This window comes from Colias croceus, chromosome 7, assembly GCF_905220415.1.
Source record: "Colias croceus chromosome 7, ilColCroc2.1".
Lineage (NCBI taxonomy): Eukaryota > Metazoa > Arthropoda > Insecta > Lepidoptera > Pieridae > Colias > Colias croceus.
In genome coordinates this window covers 7,911,809-7,925,790 of record NC_059543.1, presented here as the reverse complement: position 1 = coordinate 7,925,790, position 13,982 = coordinate 7,911,809, and the positions used below count along the sequence as shown (strand labels likewise).

General features: G+C 34.7%; 1 protein-coding gene and 1 non-coding gene across 2 annotated transcripts in view; one reads left to right on the top strand and one right to left on the bottom strand.

Moving 5' to 3' along the window:
• The first annotated feature begins 263 nt into the window (after positions 1 to 263).
• On the top strand, positions 264 to 335 carry Trnad-guc. Its single transcript has one exon. It is a non-coding gene; the product is annotated as a tRNA-Asp (tRNA).
• Positions 336 to 1,953: 1,618 nt separating this feature from the next.
• The window catches only part of LOC123693340 (tiggy-winkle hedgehog protein), a 32,183-nt gene continuing 20,154 nt past the window's right edge, over positions 1,954 to 13,982 (bottom strand). Inside the window, exons 2-4 of the mRNA XM_045638396.1 lie at positions 10,452 to 10,713; positions 3,334 to 3,476; positions 1,954 to 3,005 (exon numbers count right to left, since the gene is read on the bottom strand). Of these exons, the coding sequence (XP_045494352.1) occupies positions 2,538 to 3,005; positions 3,334 to 3,476; positions 10,452 to 10,713 (873 nt within the window). The 3' untranslated portion in view covers positions 1,954 to 2,537. The remainder of the gene's footprint in view (positions 3,006 to 3,333; positions 3,477 to 10,451; positions 10,714 to 13,982) is intronic.

The window sequence follows — 13,982 nt, the reverse complement described above, 5'->3', positions numbered from 1 at the left end:
CTAAAGTATAAGTACTAGTATAAGTATTATTATTGTGATAATTAGTTATTATTGTGTAGTAATTTGTATTGAAATGGCTTGTATTACAACGCAATAAAGCAACAAACATTCGTATTTTAATTTTGTAGGTATGATAAATATTGCAAACATATTTGTATATAACACACGTAAACAAATTTTATCTGATAAAGCGATAAAACGGCTTTATTATTTTCGTTACAACTCTTCTAATATATGAAACATAATTTCGAACATACAGCAAGTCTTCGGTAGTATAGTGGTCAGTATCCCCGCCTGTCACGCGGGAGACCGGGGTTCGATTCCCCGCCGGAGAGTCCCTTTTTATTTTTTTTACTTGAGCATAAATTTTATTTTTATTTTTTTTAATATTCTGAACCTTCTTTATCGGGGTTGGAAAAAAATTTAGTGTAAAATTTTTTCGTTACGTGTGACATTTTTCCGTTACGTGCCATCTTTTTCTTATCCCTACCACGCGTGATTCAACGTATTTCTGTAAAGTTGCATATATGTAGTAAATTATTTTTTGAAAAAAAAGGTACTGTGTACACTAGTACACGCACACATTTTTTTTATTTATTTCATTATTCATATTCAAGTTTTAGCACCAGAAAGGAAATAAAAAAAAATGTAAAGGATCGGGAAATAAGTTTAAAAAATACAATCTCTGTGAAAGCCAACTTTTTATTTAGTTTCTCAGATTCGTCGTACACATGTATAAAAATTATTCTCAGCATTTAAAAGCTTCGAATCACCTAAATAATAATCATTCGTGAAAACCATTAAAGGACACAGGTGAACAAATGATTTCATTAAATATAATGTCAATAAATAAATTATAATAAGAGTATAGAAGCTTTCTATTGTAAAGTATAATTTATTTTACAAGGGCAACATTAAAGTACAATACTTAATTGTAAAACAACTTAATATAAATACCATAAGTTATATTACGAGAATATATTTTAGCTTATTTCATAGAGTAGTTAATTATTTTCGTTATAAATGTATACTGGATACAATTTTTACCACAAGCAATATAATGAAGTCATCGAATGAGAAAATTATTATTTTACTGCAATTCTGATGAATAGAATTAGCTAAAATATAACCTACTAAGCTCTTAATATGGCAATTGTATGGCATACCTTTATTGTCAAATATAAGTTAAAGCTCTGATATTACATTATTAGTTAATAAATATGCAGAAAAATATTTATCATCATACATCTAACATCATTTGTTTAAATATGAAATGAACATGCATGCGCTTTGTACAAGATACATTTTTTCTTGAAAATACGTTACATTAACAATAGGAACCCAACTTCAGTTCAGATCAGTTTACAATCATATATGAGATTGCGTATAAAAATTAATAGCTATTGCTATAAAGTCTTTCCAAGTTTCAGTCGTAGAAAGCATTATTGAAAAGAAAATATAACGTATTCACGAAATTGCCTAAAATAACTGTCTCCCGTTAAAAGCTTTCAAAGTCGATTATCACAAAAAGGTACGTATATAACAATAGGCACAGGACGAAATTTAGATTTTATTTCTGTTATTATTTTGTAAAATATATTTACAGAAATTTCGTACATTACAGTTTTAAAAGTCAATAAATGTAAATTTGAAGTTATACATAATATAGGGTTATACATATTAAACTTAATGAAAAACTCTTATTAAACCTGTAAATTACTTATAAATGTTATGCGTCCAAATTTGTGATTATTTTATACCTACTTATGAAATAGATAAATAACATACGTAGGCTATTTTAGTATCGCCATTTTAAATTATAGCTAAATTATTTGCTTGTATATTTCTTATTTTCCTTCCTAATTAATTGTTGAAATAAATAAAGAAAGTCTTACATATTTGTAGAGAGAAAAATAAATAGAGCTATGAATTAATATACAAAAATATTAATACAACGAAAGCAGCAAAATAAATTAATATTAATAGGTTAAGCATTCGTTTATGTCAATTTTTTAAATAGCTAACTAGCCTAAATAACAATAAATAAAATCTTAAGGCACTGGTTTAGGTACCAAGATCACAATTTCATTATTTTATCTATGATTTAAACGAATGTAGATTGTTAGTATAACAACAGATTAGAGCCATGGAATGTCTAGTTACAAACAAAATTTGAATACTGTTTTGCGTCAAGAGAGACCTAATAATATACACGAAAGATAATTTATATAATCTAACAAGATATATCTACAACATTACCTAAAACATAAGCGCATACAGACAATTACTTCTGCATTGTGCAGAATAACAATACCGACACAATTTACAAATATGCTAGATTAACTAAACAATAAAAATCTTGCAATTCGCTAATACTACTTAATAAATAATCCAATTATGGTAAGCATACTGAAGTCGTAATTTTTTCGAAAACAATTCCTGATATTTACATGTATAATCTGACAGTTATTTACAGTTTTATGTACAAGCGTAGAGAATGGCACGTCCCGCGCGCAGAACTTTATAAAATACAACTTTTAGCGATATTTATAAGAGGACGGTAATACATAGTCGCCAATGCCGTATAGAGCTTTAGCATACCAATGAACACCTTTCGATATATCGTTTGAATTGCTCCAACTCGACATCCATCGAAGAGGAGCCATGGCGGCGTGCGCTAATGAGTGACTATTGACTACTGCATAACATGACGCGAGCGCATCGTCTACTATAATGGTTCCTGCTTGTGTTAAAGGCGCGAACACACCTCTCTTCGTGACGATTTTTGTCTTTATAACTTTCGAGGGTCGCATGACACTGCCTTGACCTCTTGTTAATAGAATGTCGCCTATTTGTATATTTGCGGCGAATACTTCTCGCCAACTGTCAGCAGCAGCTAAAAGCAGCAAATGCGATGGTGTTGCTGTTATCGTGACACCATTTTCTGCAGTCACTTCGACGAAACTTCTCGTTGTATTCGGATCTCGATCGATGAACGTAAGAATCTGAAACATTTTAAACAAAATTAGAAAAATGTATCTACTTCTTTCGAAAGTTGTGTTTTCTTACCTGAATAAAATTAAAATACCATATAAAATTGTTTAATCGATAAATTATGATTTTGCTCAATGCTCAGTGTATAAAAAATAATTCGTGCTTATCGCTGAATGTAATTTGTATGTAGCTTAATTAAATAAAAATAAATTTAAAAGCACTACGATTGAAGGGGATATAAACTTTTTTATGAGCGGAATCAAAGCTCGAATCAAAAAATAACAATCTGTTTATTCGCAATAAAATGTTAATTATTAAGTATATATTTGTGAGTTTTACCTCTGAATAAACCATTTTTCCGTCGTCATCAGCTGCGAGCACTTTGTCTCCTTTCTTCAGGTTACTAATATCTTGTGGACCAGATTCTGTATACACTACAGAGCCTGACGGGAAGCACCCGGCACCCGTTCCTACTGATGATTCTGTAAACAAGTAAAATGTTATTAATATTTATCACACAAAGAAAAACGCTTAAGTCAAACCAAGTTATTAATATGCAGATCAAAACAATCGTTTCACGTTTAAATCAACTATATAGGTAGCCAAAGATTTAAAACTGGACTTGAAGTCGTGCAAAGGGAGGTCAGCAAATTAACTCAATGCAATCATACACATATCCCTTTAAGGTATAACGAGATTGTTCTACGCACGTAATTAAAATCCGATAAGATACAAAACAAAAGGGCATCGCAAAGGTTCTTTTATTCTCTGGCCGAGAGTTATCTGCTCACGGTTAAACTGCAGATAAGTCTCATACAGGTAACTCTTTTGTATCCGTGTGAGAATCCTATGTAAGAAATACAGATTATCACCTGTGACTCACGTGAAAGGTAAAAATTCAAGGAAATATTAACCGGCCTAAACAAATTGTGAACGATAAAAAATCGAATCCGTTTTGTTAATCTAATCCATTGTTTGTAAAAAACTAAAGCCAGAAAAATCAAGGAAAGCCTAACTAACTATATTTGTTTATTATAATGTATTTATTTTAAATCCTGATCCAGCTTAAACTGTACCTGTGTATAATCCAGGTACAAAAAAGTTATATTTACGTGCAAATAAATGGCATCAGGGAGATAAGGCGAAATGGGATGAATCTAATCCGAGGAGTAAACTTTCGTGCCAGAATCCCGATTTCAATGGAATGTCATAGAAAACGTTTCGTCGAGCGATAGAGCTCGGATGTTACTTTCTTGGTGAATACGTAGGGTACTGCAATTACACGGTTAAATGAACAGTGGCGGTGGATTATCGTAAACGTAATGGCATCTTTGCGCGAGCTCGTTAAATTTTGATTTGTTGTGTAACCGAGCGATAAATTCGGGCGATCCTTGTCCACAAAGCGACTGAGCGGGCCCGACCGTATCGCATTACACAATAACCGCACAAATTAGATTTCGTTTAAAGTCAAACTCTTATTGTCAAAACTTTGTTTGTTGTCTGGTGAACATATTGCGCGCTTCAATAAAAGGTGTCGGCCACCTTTGGGTTCTCGAAGCTTTAATGGTTTATAAAAAATATGCCTTTTTGCATTTGCGAATTATGAGTAGGTAGATCTATAGTATCTACTTATAGAATTTATATAGCATTTAATTTCATATGGTAGATTTCTTTAACAATTTCAATATTCAATCCACATAATATGTTTCAAAAAATTTCGTTCACTTCAACTCAACTCTACAGTTACTAAATAAATAACAAATTTCTTTACACATACAATCAAAAGCTTTGTTCATTTAAAAATCCTAATAGCCTAGCATACAGTGGCGTGCCGCGTGACACAAGTTAGGTTGAAGATGGGCCGATAAGCGACGCGGGAGCAAGGCTCTCGGGCGTCGGCGGGGTGTGCGCGGGGCGCGCGGGGCGGCGGGGCGAGCGCTCCGAGTGGCCGCGGCGACCCCGCCCCGCCAAGACCACCGGGAGAGCTAGGCGGCGCCTGACCATGCCAGCCTGATATGACACGACTTCTCGTCACATACAATATGTGATCCACTAATATATTACATCACGTGCTCACCGTCTTGCCTATTGTTAACTACCTATGCAAACCGTAAACAAAAAATCTAGATAAGGATTTAAAGTAAATAGCAATTCGTAATTCAGGTTTTAAATGCAACAATGTATAGGTACCTACTGATGCCCCCAGCGATCCGCTCGAAGACTATCTGATTTATTTCACGTAGACTAGCAATTAGCTGGCGTGAACCCATGCAAATGGCGAGCCTGGCCTTATGATTCATACAACACACGCATCTCTTTAATTTATTTTTAAATGTAGGTATATATACAATGAGCAATTTATAAGTTAAACATTAATCGAATTGTCCCCTGCAGTGTAAAGGTACCTATCATTAATAGACACGCAACCGCAAGTCATGTTAAAACCGTAACGAATTTTAAAAGTAAATTCCTAATCACTAAAATGTGAAATGCGTAACCATTACCGTTTAAGGCTAAGCGCGCACCACGACTTTATGCAGCGTGATTATTTTATCGCAGAAATACAACGTATGAGTTACTATGACAATGCGCGCACATGCGATTAAATAATCGCAGCGATTTTAAAATTGTGATTTGTCACATTTTGCTGCGACTGCTCGCGACGCGATTGTCGCGAAAATGAAATGCAGAATATGAAATTGTATGGTACCGCGCGCACTGCGATAATAAAATCGCACACTCGGGCCCGGCCGGCACTTCACTTGTGTTTCGTCTGTCAAACAGTAAACATCGTAGTGGTATAGGTAGGTACTGTTTGGTAAACATAAACTCAGTAATCTGTCAAAGGTTTGAATTTATTTATTTATTTAACACTTTATTGTACAAGAAACAAATATTCATAAAGGTTACAACAATAAAAAAAATAAAAAAGCACAAAGGGCGGCCTTTTGGCGGAATTTTCATTATATAATAGCCAAATAATTTTTTGGGATACATCCGAAGTTCATTGTATTTCTGACTAGCTTTCCACCCGCGGCATCACCCGCGCAGTCAAAGAAAAACCCGCATAGTTCTCGTTCCCGTGGGATTTCCGGGATAAAACCGATCCTATGTCCTTTCTCGGGTATCAAAATATCTCTATACCAAATTTACAGACAGACAGAGTTACTTTCGCATTTATAATATTAGTATGTATAAAAGAAACTTTTGACAATTCTATCTGCTGTAAAAGAATGAGTTCAATATAGACGAATTTTCTTTTCTTTTTCTTCTTATCCTCCTAAGTAGTAAATAAAGACAAGCAACTTGTACGAAATCCATGATGAAAGTGAGTAAGGATCACTATTAAATTATCGCTGTGCGCTCACCGTACTCTCTGCGATTTTCTACAGCGCGATTTTGAAATCGTGTCGCAAAAATTAAAATCGTGGTGCGCGCTTAGCCTAATCTGTTCAATATATCAGAATCATACAGGTATTAAAACGAGCGGATGAATAAAAATTTATGAACTGTATGCACGTTTACAGAACCCGCATTGGGCCGATTGCAATATCTCTAACATATGGCTCTGCAACTCATCCATCTACTTGCAAATATCATAATAAAATATATCAGATTGCAAATAAACATTCGCTTACGAATATAGCTTGTAAAATTACAGATTATCATAACTTACTGAGTTATTGCCGGTTGGAAGTTATGACATTGAATAATATATTAGACGATTCATTTAACGCCGATAGTAGTAAATGGAGTGAAGATTTTATACGAATTTAATGGAAATTTCTGTTCCTCCGCACGTTTATTGCCATAATCAGCCTCATCTCGGTCACTTTATGGTACAATGAACCCCGTTGTTATGGCTTCCTTGGAGCTAAATATTTAAACACTGCAACGTTTATTGGTTATGCGTATTAATTAATTACCTAGCTTCTATAAATAAAATATATTTGAATGAATGTTGTAAAAACTGTGTCAGTCGGCGAACACGACGAGTATCAAATTATTCTTTTGATGTCGAGGACAGTCAAATAAAGAAGCGCATTAGTGAGAATTAAATAACGATTACATTAGTCACTTTTATTACACAATATTAAATTAGAATAAATCAAAAATACGTCAAGATTGATTGTATATACATATATACCTATACTATAGATTGACACGATTTGATAGGTAGGTATAGTAGGTATAAGCACTCTACAAATTTCATTCGACCGATATTTTTGAATCTAACCTACAATTTTCATTATCAAAACCAGAGCTGCTTTGTCGCCAACACATACCAAAAATATATAGTACACTTCCGAGTCCAGCAGCATACCTATGAATGAATGAAAAAAGTGAATGAAGTATGCTGAGTGAGTGTGGGAACATGCGACAGTGCCGCCGCAGCCTTCCGGGATGTGGTGTCGGGTGTCGTTCGCCCGACTGCGCCTGCACTATCCACAACTCAAGTGCATGACCGATTAGCCAATGAAGTCATTCAAGTCTTATATCACTCGCCAAAATATGACTAATCGTACCGTTCAACATTCGTTTTTATAGCTTTATGTATCGAAACAATTGCGTGAAATGTACATTTTTTATCGTATCTGTTTATCAAATAAGATCTATAATCTATGTATTAGCAAAAGTATATGACTGACAGAAAGCAATCTATTAAAGCCTTGAATTTTATTTTAGGTAACTACAATACTTTACTCTTATTACATTATTAGTAACCAACAGTGTTCCATATCAACTTACGTAATTAAAACAAAATTTAAGAAAATTGTATAGGTATTAATAAATAACATGAAAGAGCCGTTTTCTCCAAGATATTGAGGTTTACAAGGTAGGTATTATCGGACCACAATCATGAAACTCAAATAGTTTGCATTAACAATATCCTTACGAGGTACTTTAGGGAAATCGATTCACGAAATATGGCTCTATTCAGGAAATCGTGTGGAATAAAGCGGACACCTATCAGAAACAATACGGTAATATATACGAAATATGTATAATAAATAATATTATATATTACCTATACGATATTGGTTAGGTATAGGTACTTTTTAAATTATTTGTTTCTTTTTGTATGCTATTGCGGACGTTTCGTATTTCAAGTTTACAGAGCGTGGTAGCAGATAGACTGTAATAAGTAAAAAAAACTCTGAATTTAAATGTCATGACAATACATTATGTGTTCTATAGGTATTTAAATGTCTGTACTGTGATCAGATTGGGACGAGCTTATGGCTGTGTATCGGAAATATTAGCTCCATTAGTGAGATCGTTACAGTTTTTTAGCGCTGATTGATTCCCCAGCGATTAGTGTCTAGATCGGCTCGTCCTTCACCGGTCGTCTCGCCTCGTGACCTGCCTCGCTCAGTCACGCCCATTTGCACCTCCTATATGTTCCTACCATTAGAGGCTATCAAATTATTCTTCCTAGAACCGTTTAAAATCTTTGACTCATTCCAGTTGATTTTGAGATTTCGTACACGTCATTTGTAAGCAATAAAACACTGAAACGAGTTTCATCATGGTACAATAGACAATAATTCACACTAAAATATAAAGTAGTAACTCTTAACATGTTAATTTTTATGTAGATTGTATACAAAATCAAATGAAATATAGTATTATACAATCATTATGATAATAAATATTATGTTTTCATCGGATTCAAAGACACTACTCGTAAAGCGAGCGCGTTGATGTCTTTTATAAACAAAACACGTCGGTCGCAACGTGACAAATTGAGACGAGCAAAAAAGTTTTGAGTTGTTTAGGTGAATTTAATTCGAAGTTTGACTCATAACATGTACAATAACGATGTATGTAGGTATGCGTAGTTGTATAAAACGTTTATATAAGAGAAAAAAGATAATCAAGTGCGACCAATGAAAATCAATTAATTGAACGTGAAATAAAAACGGTGGATATTTTATTGGCGGTCAGATGATCAAGTGTGGTACTTCACGAGAGCGCGTCATGCTTCGGACTGGTTCAGCAATCATGATTATACCTACGCCTCCCTTACAAGTCTCGCATTGACATTTTCGACGGATATGACTTTAATTAATTTCGTAAATAACAATGAATCGGAATATCAATTTATTATATTAAGCACGCGTTTACTTACACGAGTTGCTTTTAAAAGGATTCAACGACATTCTATATACTAAAAGTATCGACGAAAATTCAAATGAGTCAATTATATTGAACCGTAACAGTCGCGAATTGCTTTACTATAGGCGAATGTAAATAAAGCGATTTTGCGCCAACTGTTAGGTGCGTTTATTGGCATTAAAATAGAAAACTGTATGTACAGGTGGTAAGAGCAGAAGAATTCGTGATCGGCCTGGCCTTGACCCCGTACAGGGAGCCTCGACCGCAGACACAAAGCGCATTAATTATTTATATACTCCAAATTAATAAAAAAGCCCCGAACCAACAACATGCCGGAATAAATGAATATATACATTGGAACAAATTACGATCGATCGTATCGACCGATTTTTAAGTTTTGGAAATTTTGTTGCCTCTAAACAGCTTGGGAACACTTTTAATGGTTATCGTCGTGTAAATTTCATTTCATGTGTAAAAATCTAATTTGACTATTTATACCTATTTTATGCGAACAAGCCTTTGAACAATGTTTACGGCAACATCAGTGACAATCCTATAGAAATTTCTTAACGCGTGAATAAATTTATTAATAGCCCAATATCAAATAAGCACTAAAACTTATCGCTATCACCGTTTTTGATACATATTACCTAATAGGCAATAGCAAACATTTAATTGGTCCAAAACTTCCAAAGAGATTGCTTTATCAACTAAACATGTACACATAAATAGTTGTTTCTCTCATCGTTATGTTCCATATATACTCATAACTATAGTAGCTATTGAATCACCGGCATAATTATAGAAGTGGGGGATTGGCTGCGATGCGGCTGTGTGTGAGGAAGATATGAATACGATTTTTTGAAAGTGCGACAAGGAAACTGCGTTAACAAGAGGCTTGTTCGTTCGTTTGATCGACACCGCCAGCGAGCGGGCGCGGGAAGCTGTTTGAGGTGCATTCTTCTTGTAAAGCTTAACTATATAATATTTGGTCCATGGGATTGATCGCTCGTTTTAAACTTATGTACCTACTATGCCAATACACATATTTTGACTAAATACCTACCGAAGGTGATTGTGCAATTTGATTGTATTACTATGTATACATAATAAAATGTATAACCATAAAACTACAATGATATTAATAAAGATTAAATAGCTTATTTAATTAAATAACACTCTATTATATGAATGACGAATAAATTTAACTACGGATAAATATTATTATTAAAGTATTATTAAAGCTTATCCAATTATGAACTAAATTTATGTGACCGTAGCATGCGGCTACATAGATTAGAATATTTTATGGTCTAATATAATCGATTGTAACAAACCTGTCTTAACAGAACAATGTATATAGGATCGGCTTTCATAGAACACCCAGTCGAAGCCCGCTTCAACTGCCAATCTCGCAAGCATGCCGTATTTGCTTCTATCGCGATCGCTGGTAGTGAGGTCAACGGCTCTGCCTTCGTAGTGTAAGGAGTTGTCCACGTGCGAGTTCTCTTCGTCCCAGCCCTCGATGACCCGCAGCCGAACTCCAGGCCACTGATTCATGACGCTGATCGCAAGCGTGTTCAGTTTCTCCTTGCAACGCTGGAAATGTATAATACTGTATGTTACTTATTAGTTTATTTCTAGGGCTAAGTGCTATGATAGCCTTTAATTGTCCTAAGAAATCTTTATTTGAATATTAAATTGTCCATTCACATTGTCCACAAAAAAACTGTCCATAGCTCTAAAACTTATTGATAAAAAATTTAACAGACGAACTATGTGTTAAGCTGTTAGCAAATATTGTCACAGCAATTCGCAATGAAAAAAGTCAAGTGTTCTTTATTCTTAATGGAACTTTAAGAAACAATTTGAAACTATAAAGACACGCAGCTTTTTGTTTGCACTACAGAAAATACCAATAGACGTGCTAACAAATTGACAAACGTCGCCGCCCTGAGGCCGGACCGCGCAGGATGTCGAGCATTTTGTCGTGAAGAAATAAATCAAATTAAAACACGCCGCACAAAGGGATCGACACGATTTTGTTTGTGAAATATCTCAGGGGAACAAATAAAGGAAATGTCAAAATATTTTTAAAGAAAACGTTGACAATGCGTATGCACCGCATGCTAGCATTGTACCGCGATGTCAACTTACTCTATGCAGATTTCATAGTGAAAAAATTGTGAGATTGACGTAACGAATCGAAGCGATGGGCGCCCCGCCTGGACGACGCGCTCGCATTCAATATAACAGCTATTTTCAAGCACCGTATATAATTACTTCTACGAATGTTCTAAACATCCAACCACGTAATAAAGAGTTGTAAGGAATTCGGCCTGTTCCCAAATTTTGAAGCGCATAAATTGCTGATTTATACAGTTTCGTAAAGTACCCGACTATTTTGGCCCACTTACAGACTTTTATTTATAATTAACCAGAACGAGAGTATGTACGAAGATGTGAATGAATTTATAGCTGTTTTCATAGAATATCCGTTTCATAAAATTCCTTAAACACGAGAGGCAGCGGCACTGAGTTCGGTGGGATGTTCAATGTTTACCATGCAGACGTCTCAGCCAGCCCGCACTAAAACAATCGAATGCTAAATGTATACTCAAACATTGCGTGCATTTTAACGTGGGAACACCACGGTGGCGCAATTAGTCTCTCACACTCTAACTTTTCAACAGCTTTTAAACTTGGTGATTAAGCTGTATGGAATTTACATCACGTTTTTCTCATGCATATAAAGAACGATTTACATTATCTATTGGTACACTTTAAGGTACCTACGTATCCGATCGGAATCGTCGTGACGTGCCGGGCGGGCCATTATAAATTCATTATGCATATTTTTAGTAAACAAGCTGTCGATCACAATGCCTGCTCACAGCAGGATGCCTGCCTCTGACACCTCGCCCTCCTCAGCTGTAATATCAACCGGCCAGCCCTGTATCGATAGCTCGGTATGCGTTAACACAACGGACATTAAACCAGTTTTTATCATAAATTCGATTAAAGGATATTTATTTCGCAAATTATCAAATTACACCACATCAAAAACTCATAAAGGACCATTTTAATTAAAAATAACAAGCGTATCGAATACCTAAGGTCACGTTTGGAGCGAAACGCCAGGCTACCTGAACCGGTGGCGACCGAGGCACTTGCGGACGCATAATGAAGGCCGTCCGATGGAATTGAATCAAAAATGGATAAAAAACTGTAGGATCATCGCACTTTAGCAGTACTGCAGTAATGTGGACAAAAATGCGCAAGAGCCAAGAAAATAATCTTAGCAAAACATTGTAAGGAGATTAAAAGTGCAGCGAATTCCAAATGCAAATGAAATATATGCAGTAGGTACTTCTTTCGTATCCATCTACCGCCCTGACCAAATTCGGTTTAAACGCTTATTTATTACCACGTTCTTCGCGACCATAACAATATATTAGGATAATTAAATGGCTCTTTACATTCCTTAACACGTCGTTTTTATAAGAGGCTCGCCATCGAAAAGCACCGACCAATGGTGACTAGCTTTTTTTGTTTTTCGAAACCACAACAAATAGTTCAGGGGTAGTTTTATAGCAACCGTTAATTTTGTTGAAGCAAGTATATATTTTTTATTTTTGTTCTTAGCTAATGATGATTCTCAACTTTTAACTATATGGGATTGTTATAAATTTATTTAATAAATAAGTTGTATTTATGGGATGATTTTACGGGTTTTGTTATTTGTATTTATGAGCTTTTATATAATTACTACTAAAAGTGAAACTTAATAGATATCTTAGTATGCAATTTCCGTACATCCGCGAATAATACTATCCTTATAAAAATAATGTTAGAAAATAGTTAATGCAAATGAAGCCAGCCACATTATGCAAATAAAAGTAAAGTGTCGAGGAAAATAGTATTTACTGACGCCGACTTAAAACATATTAACTATCTATCATCTCTCGTTAATGAATATACGCTATTAGCTACGTTCTATAGTCTATAGTCCATACAGATAATAAATACGGCATAAATGTTTGTCAGCAAATAAGCCCCAGTGTCACACTAGCTGTCGAACACGTTATAAATATGCATCAGGAAGGTACATCACCTGTATGCTTGCTTATGTTCAGACTTCAGAGCCTTTAATGTTTGTCGACGAAAAATATTATCCTTTTGAGGTTTGTTTCATTACGGTTGTTAGAGCCCGACCCTAGCACGGAGATGCGACTTTTTATAACCTTTAATTGATTTTTTTATGAAAGGGAACATGAAGATATGCTGTAAATTTTTATTAATGGGATTTCATTACAAATAAACAATAAAACTGCTGAAAATGTTTAGTGCTCAGTAAAACATGTAGTTATATACTTTTTATTGCTAGTCAAGATTATCACATTTCCTGGTGAAAATATAACAAAATTATATCATTTGAATGTAAAAAAATTCGTGGAATTTCACGGGTAATGTATACAGACTTCAAATGTTTACTATTTAACAAAGATTCGGTTGCCAACAGTTAATAGTTTTCCATTAAACAAGATAATTTGTCTGCCAAAGAAAACAAATTAGGCCGTCTGTAAGTGTAGGTTACATTACTGTACAAAATAATGATAAAATGTTTCATGACTTATTGCTCTTTGAAAGGCGTAGTAAACATTTGAAATAATGGTGATGCGGAATGGCTCATTGTATTGTAGTATTCTCATCTTGTCACAATTGCAGTAAGTCCCCCGAGAGCGATGCGTCGTATCCATGTTTATTACAATCGTGTACTTTCAATCATTTATATTTTATACCCACGGGAACCTCGTAGGTATTATTTATACTATCATGATCGCAGCCTGTAAGGGTCAATGGTGAAG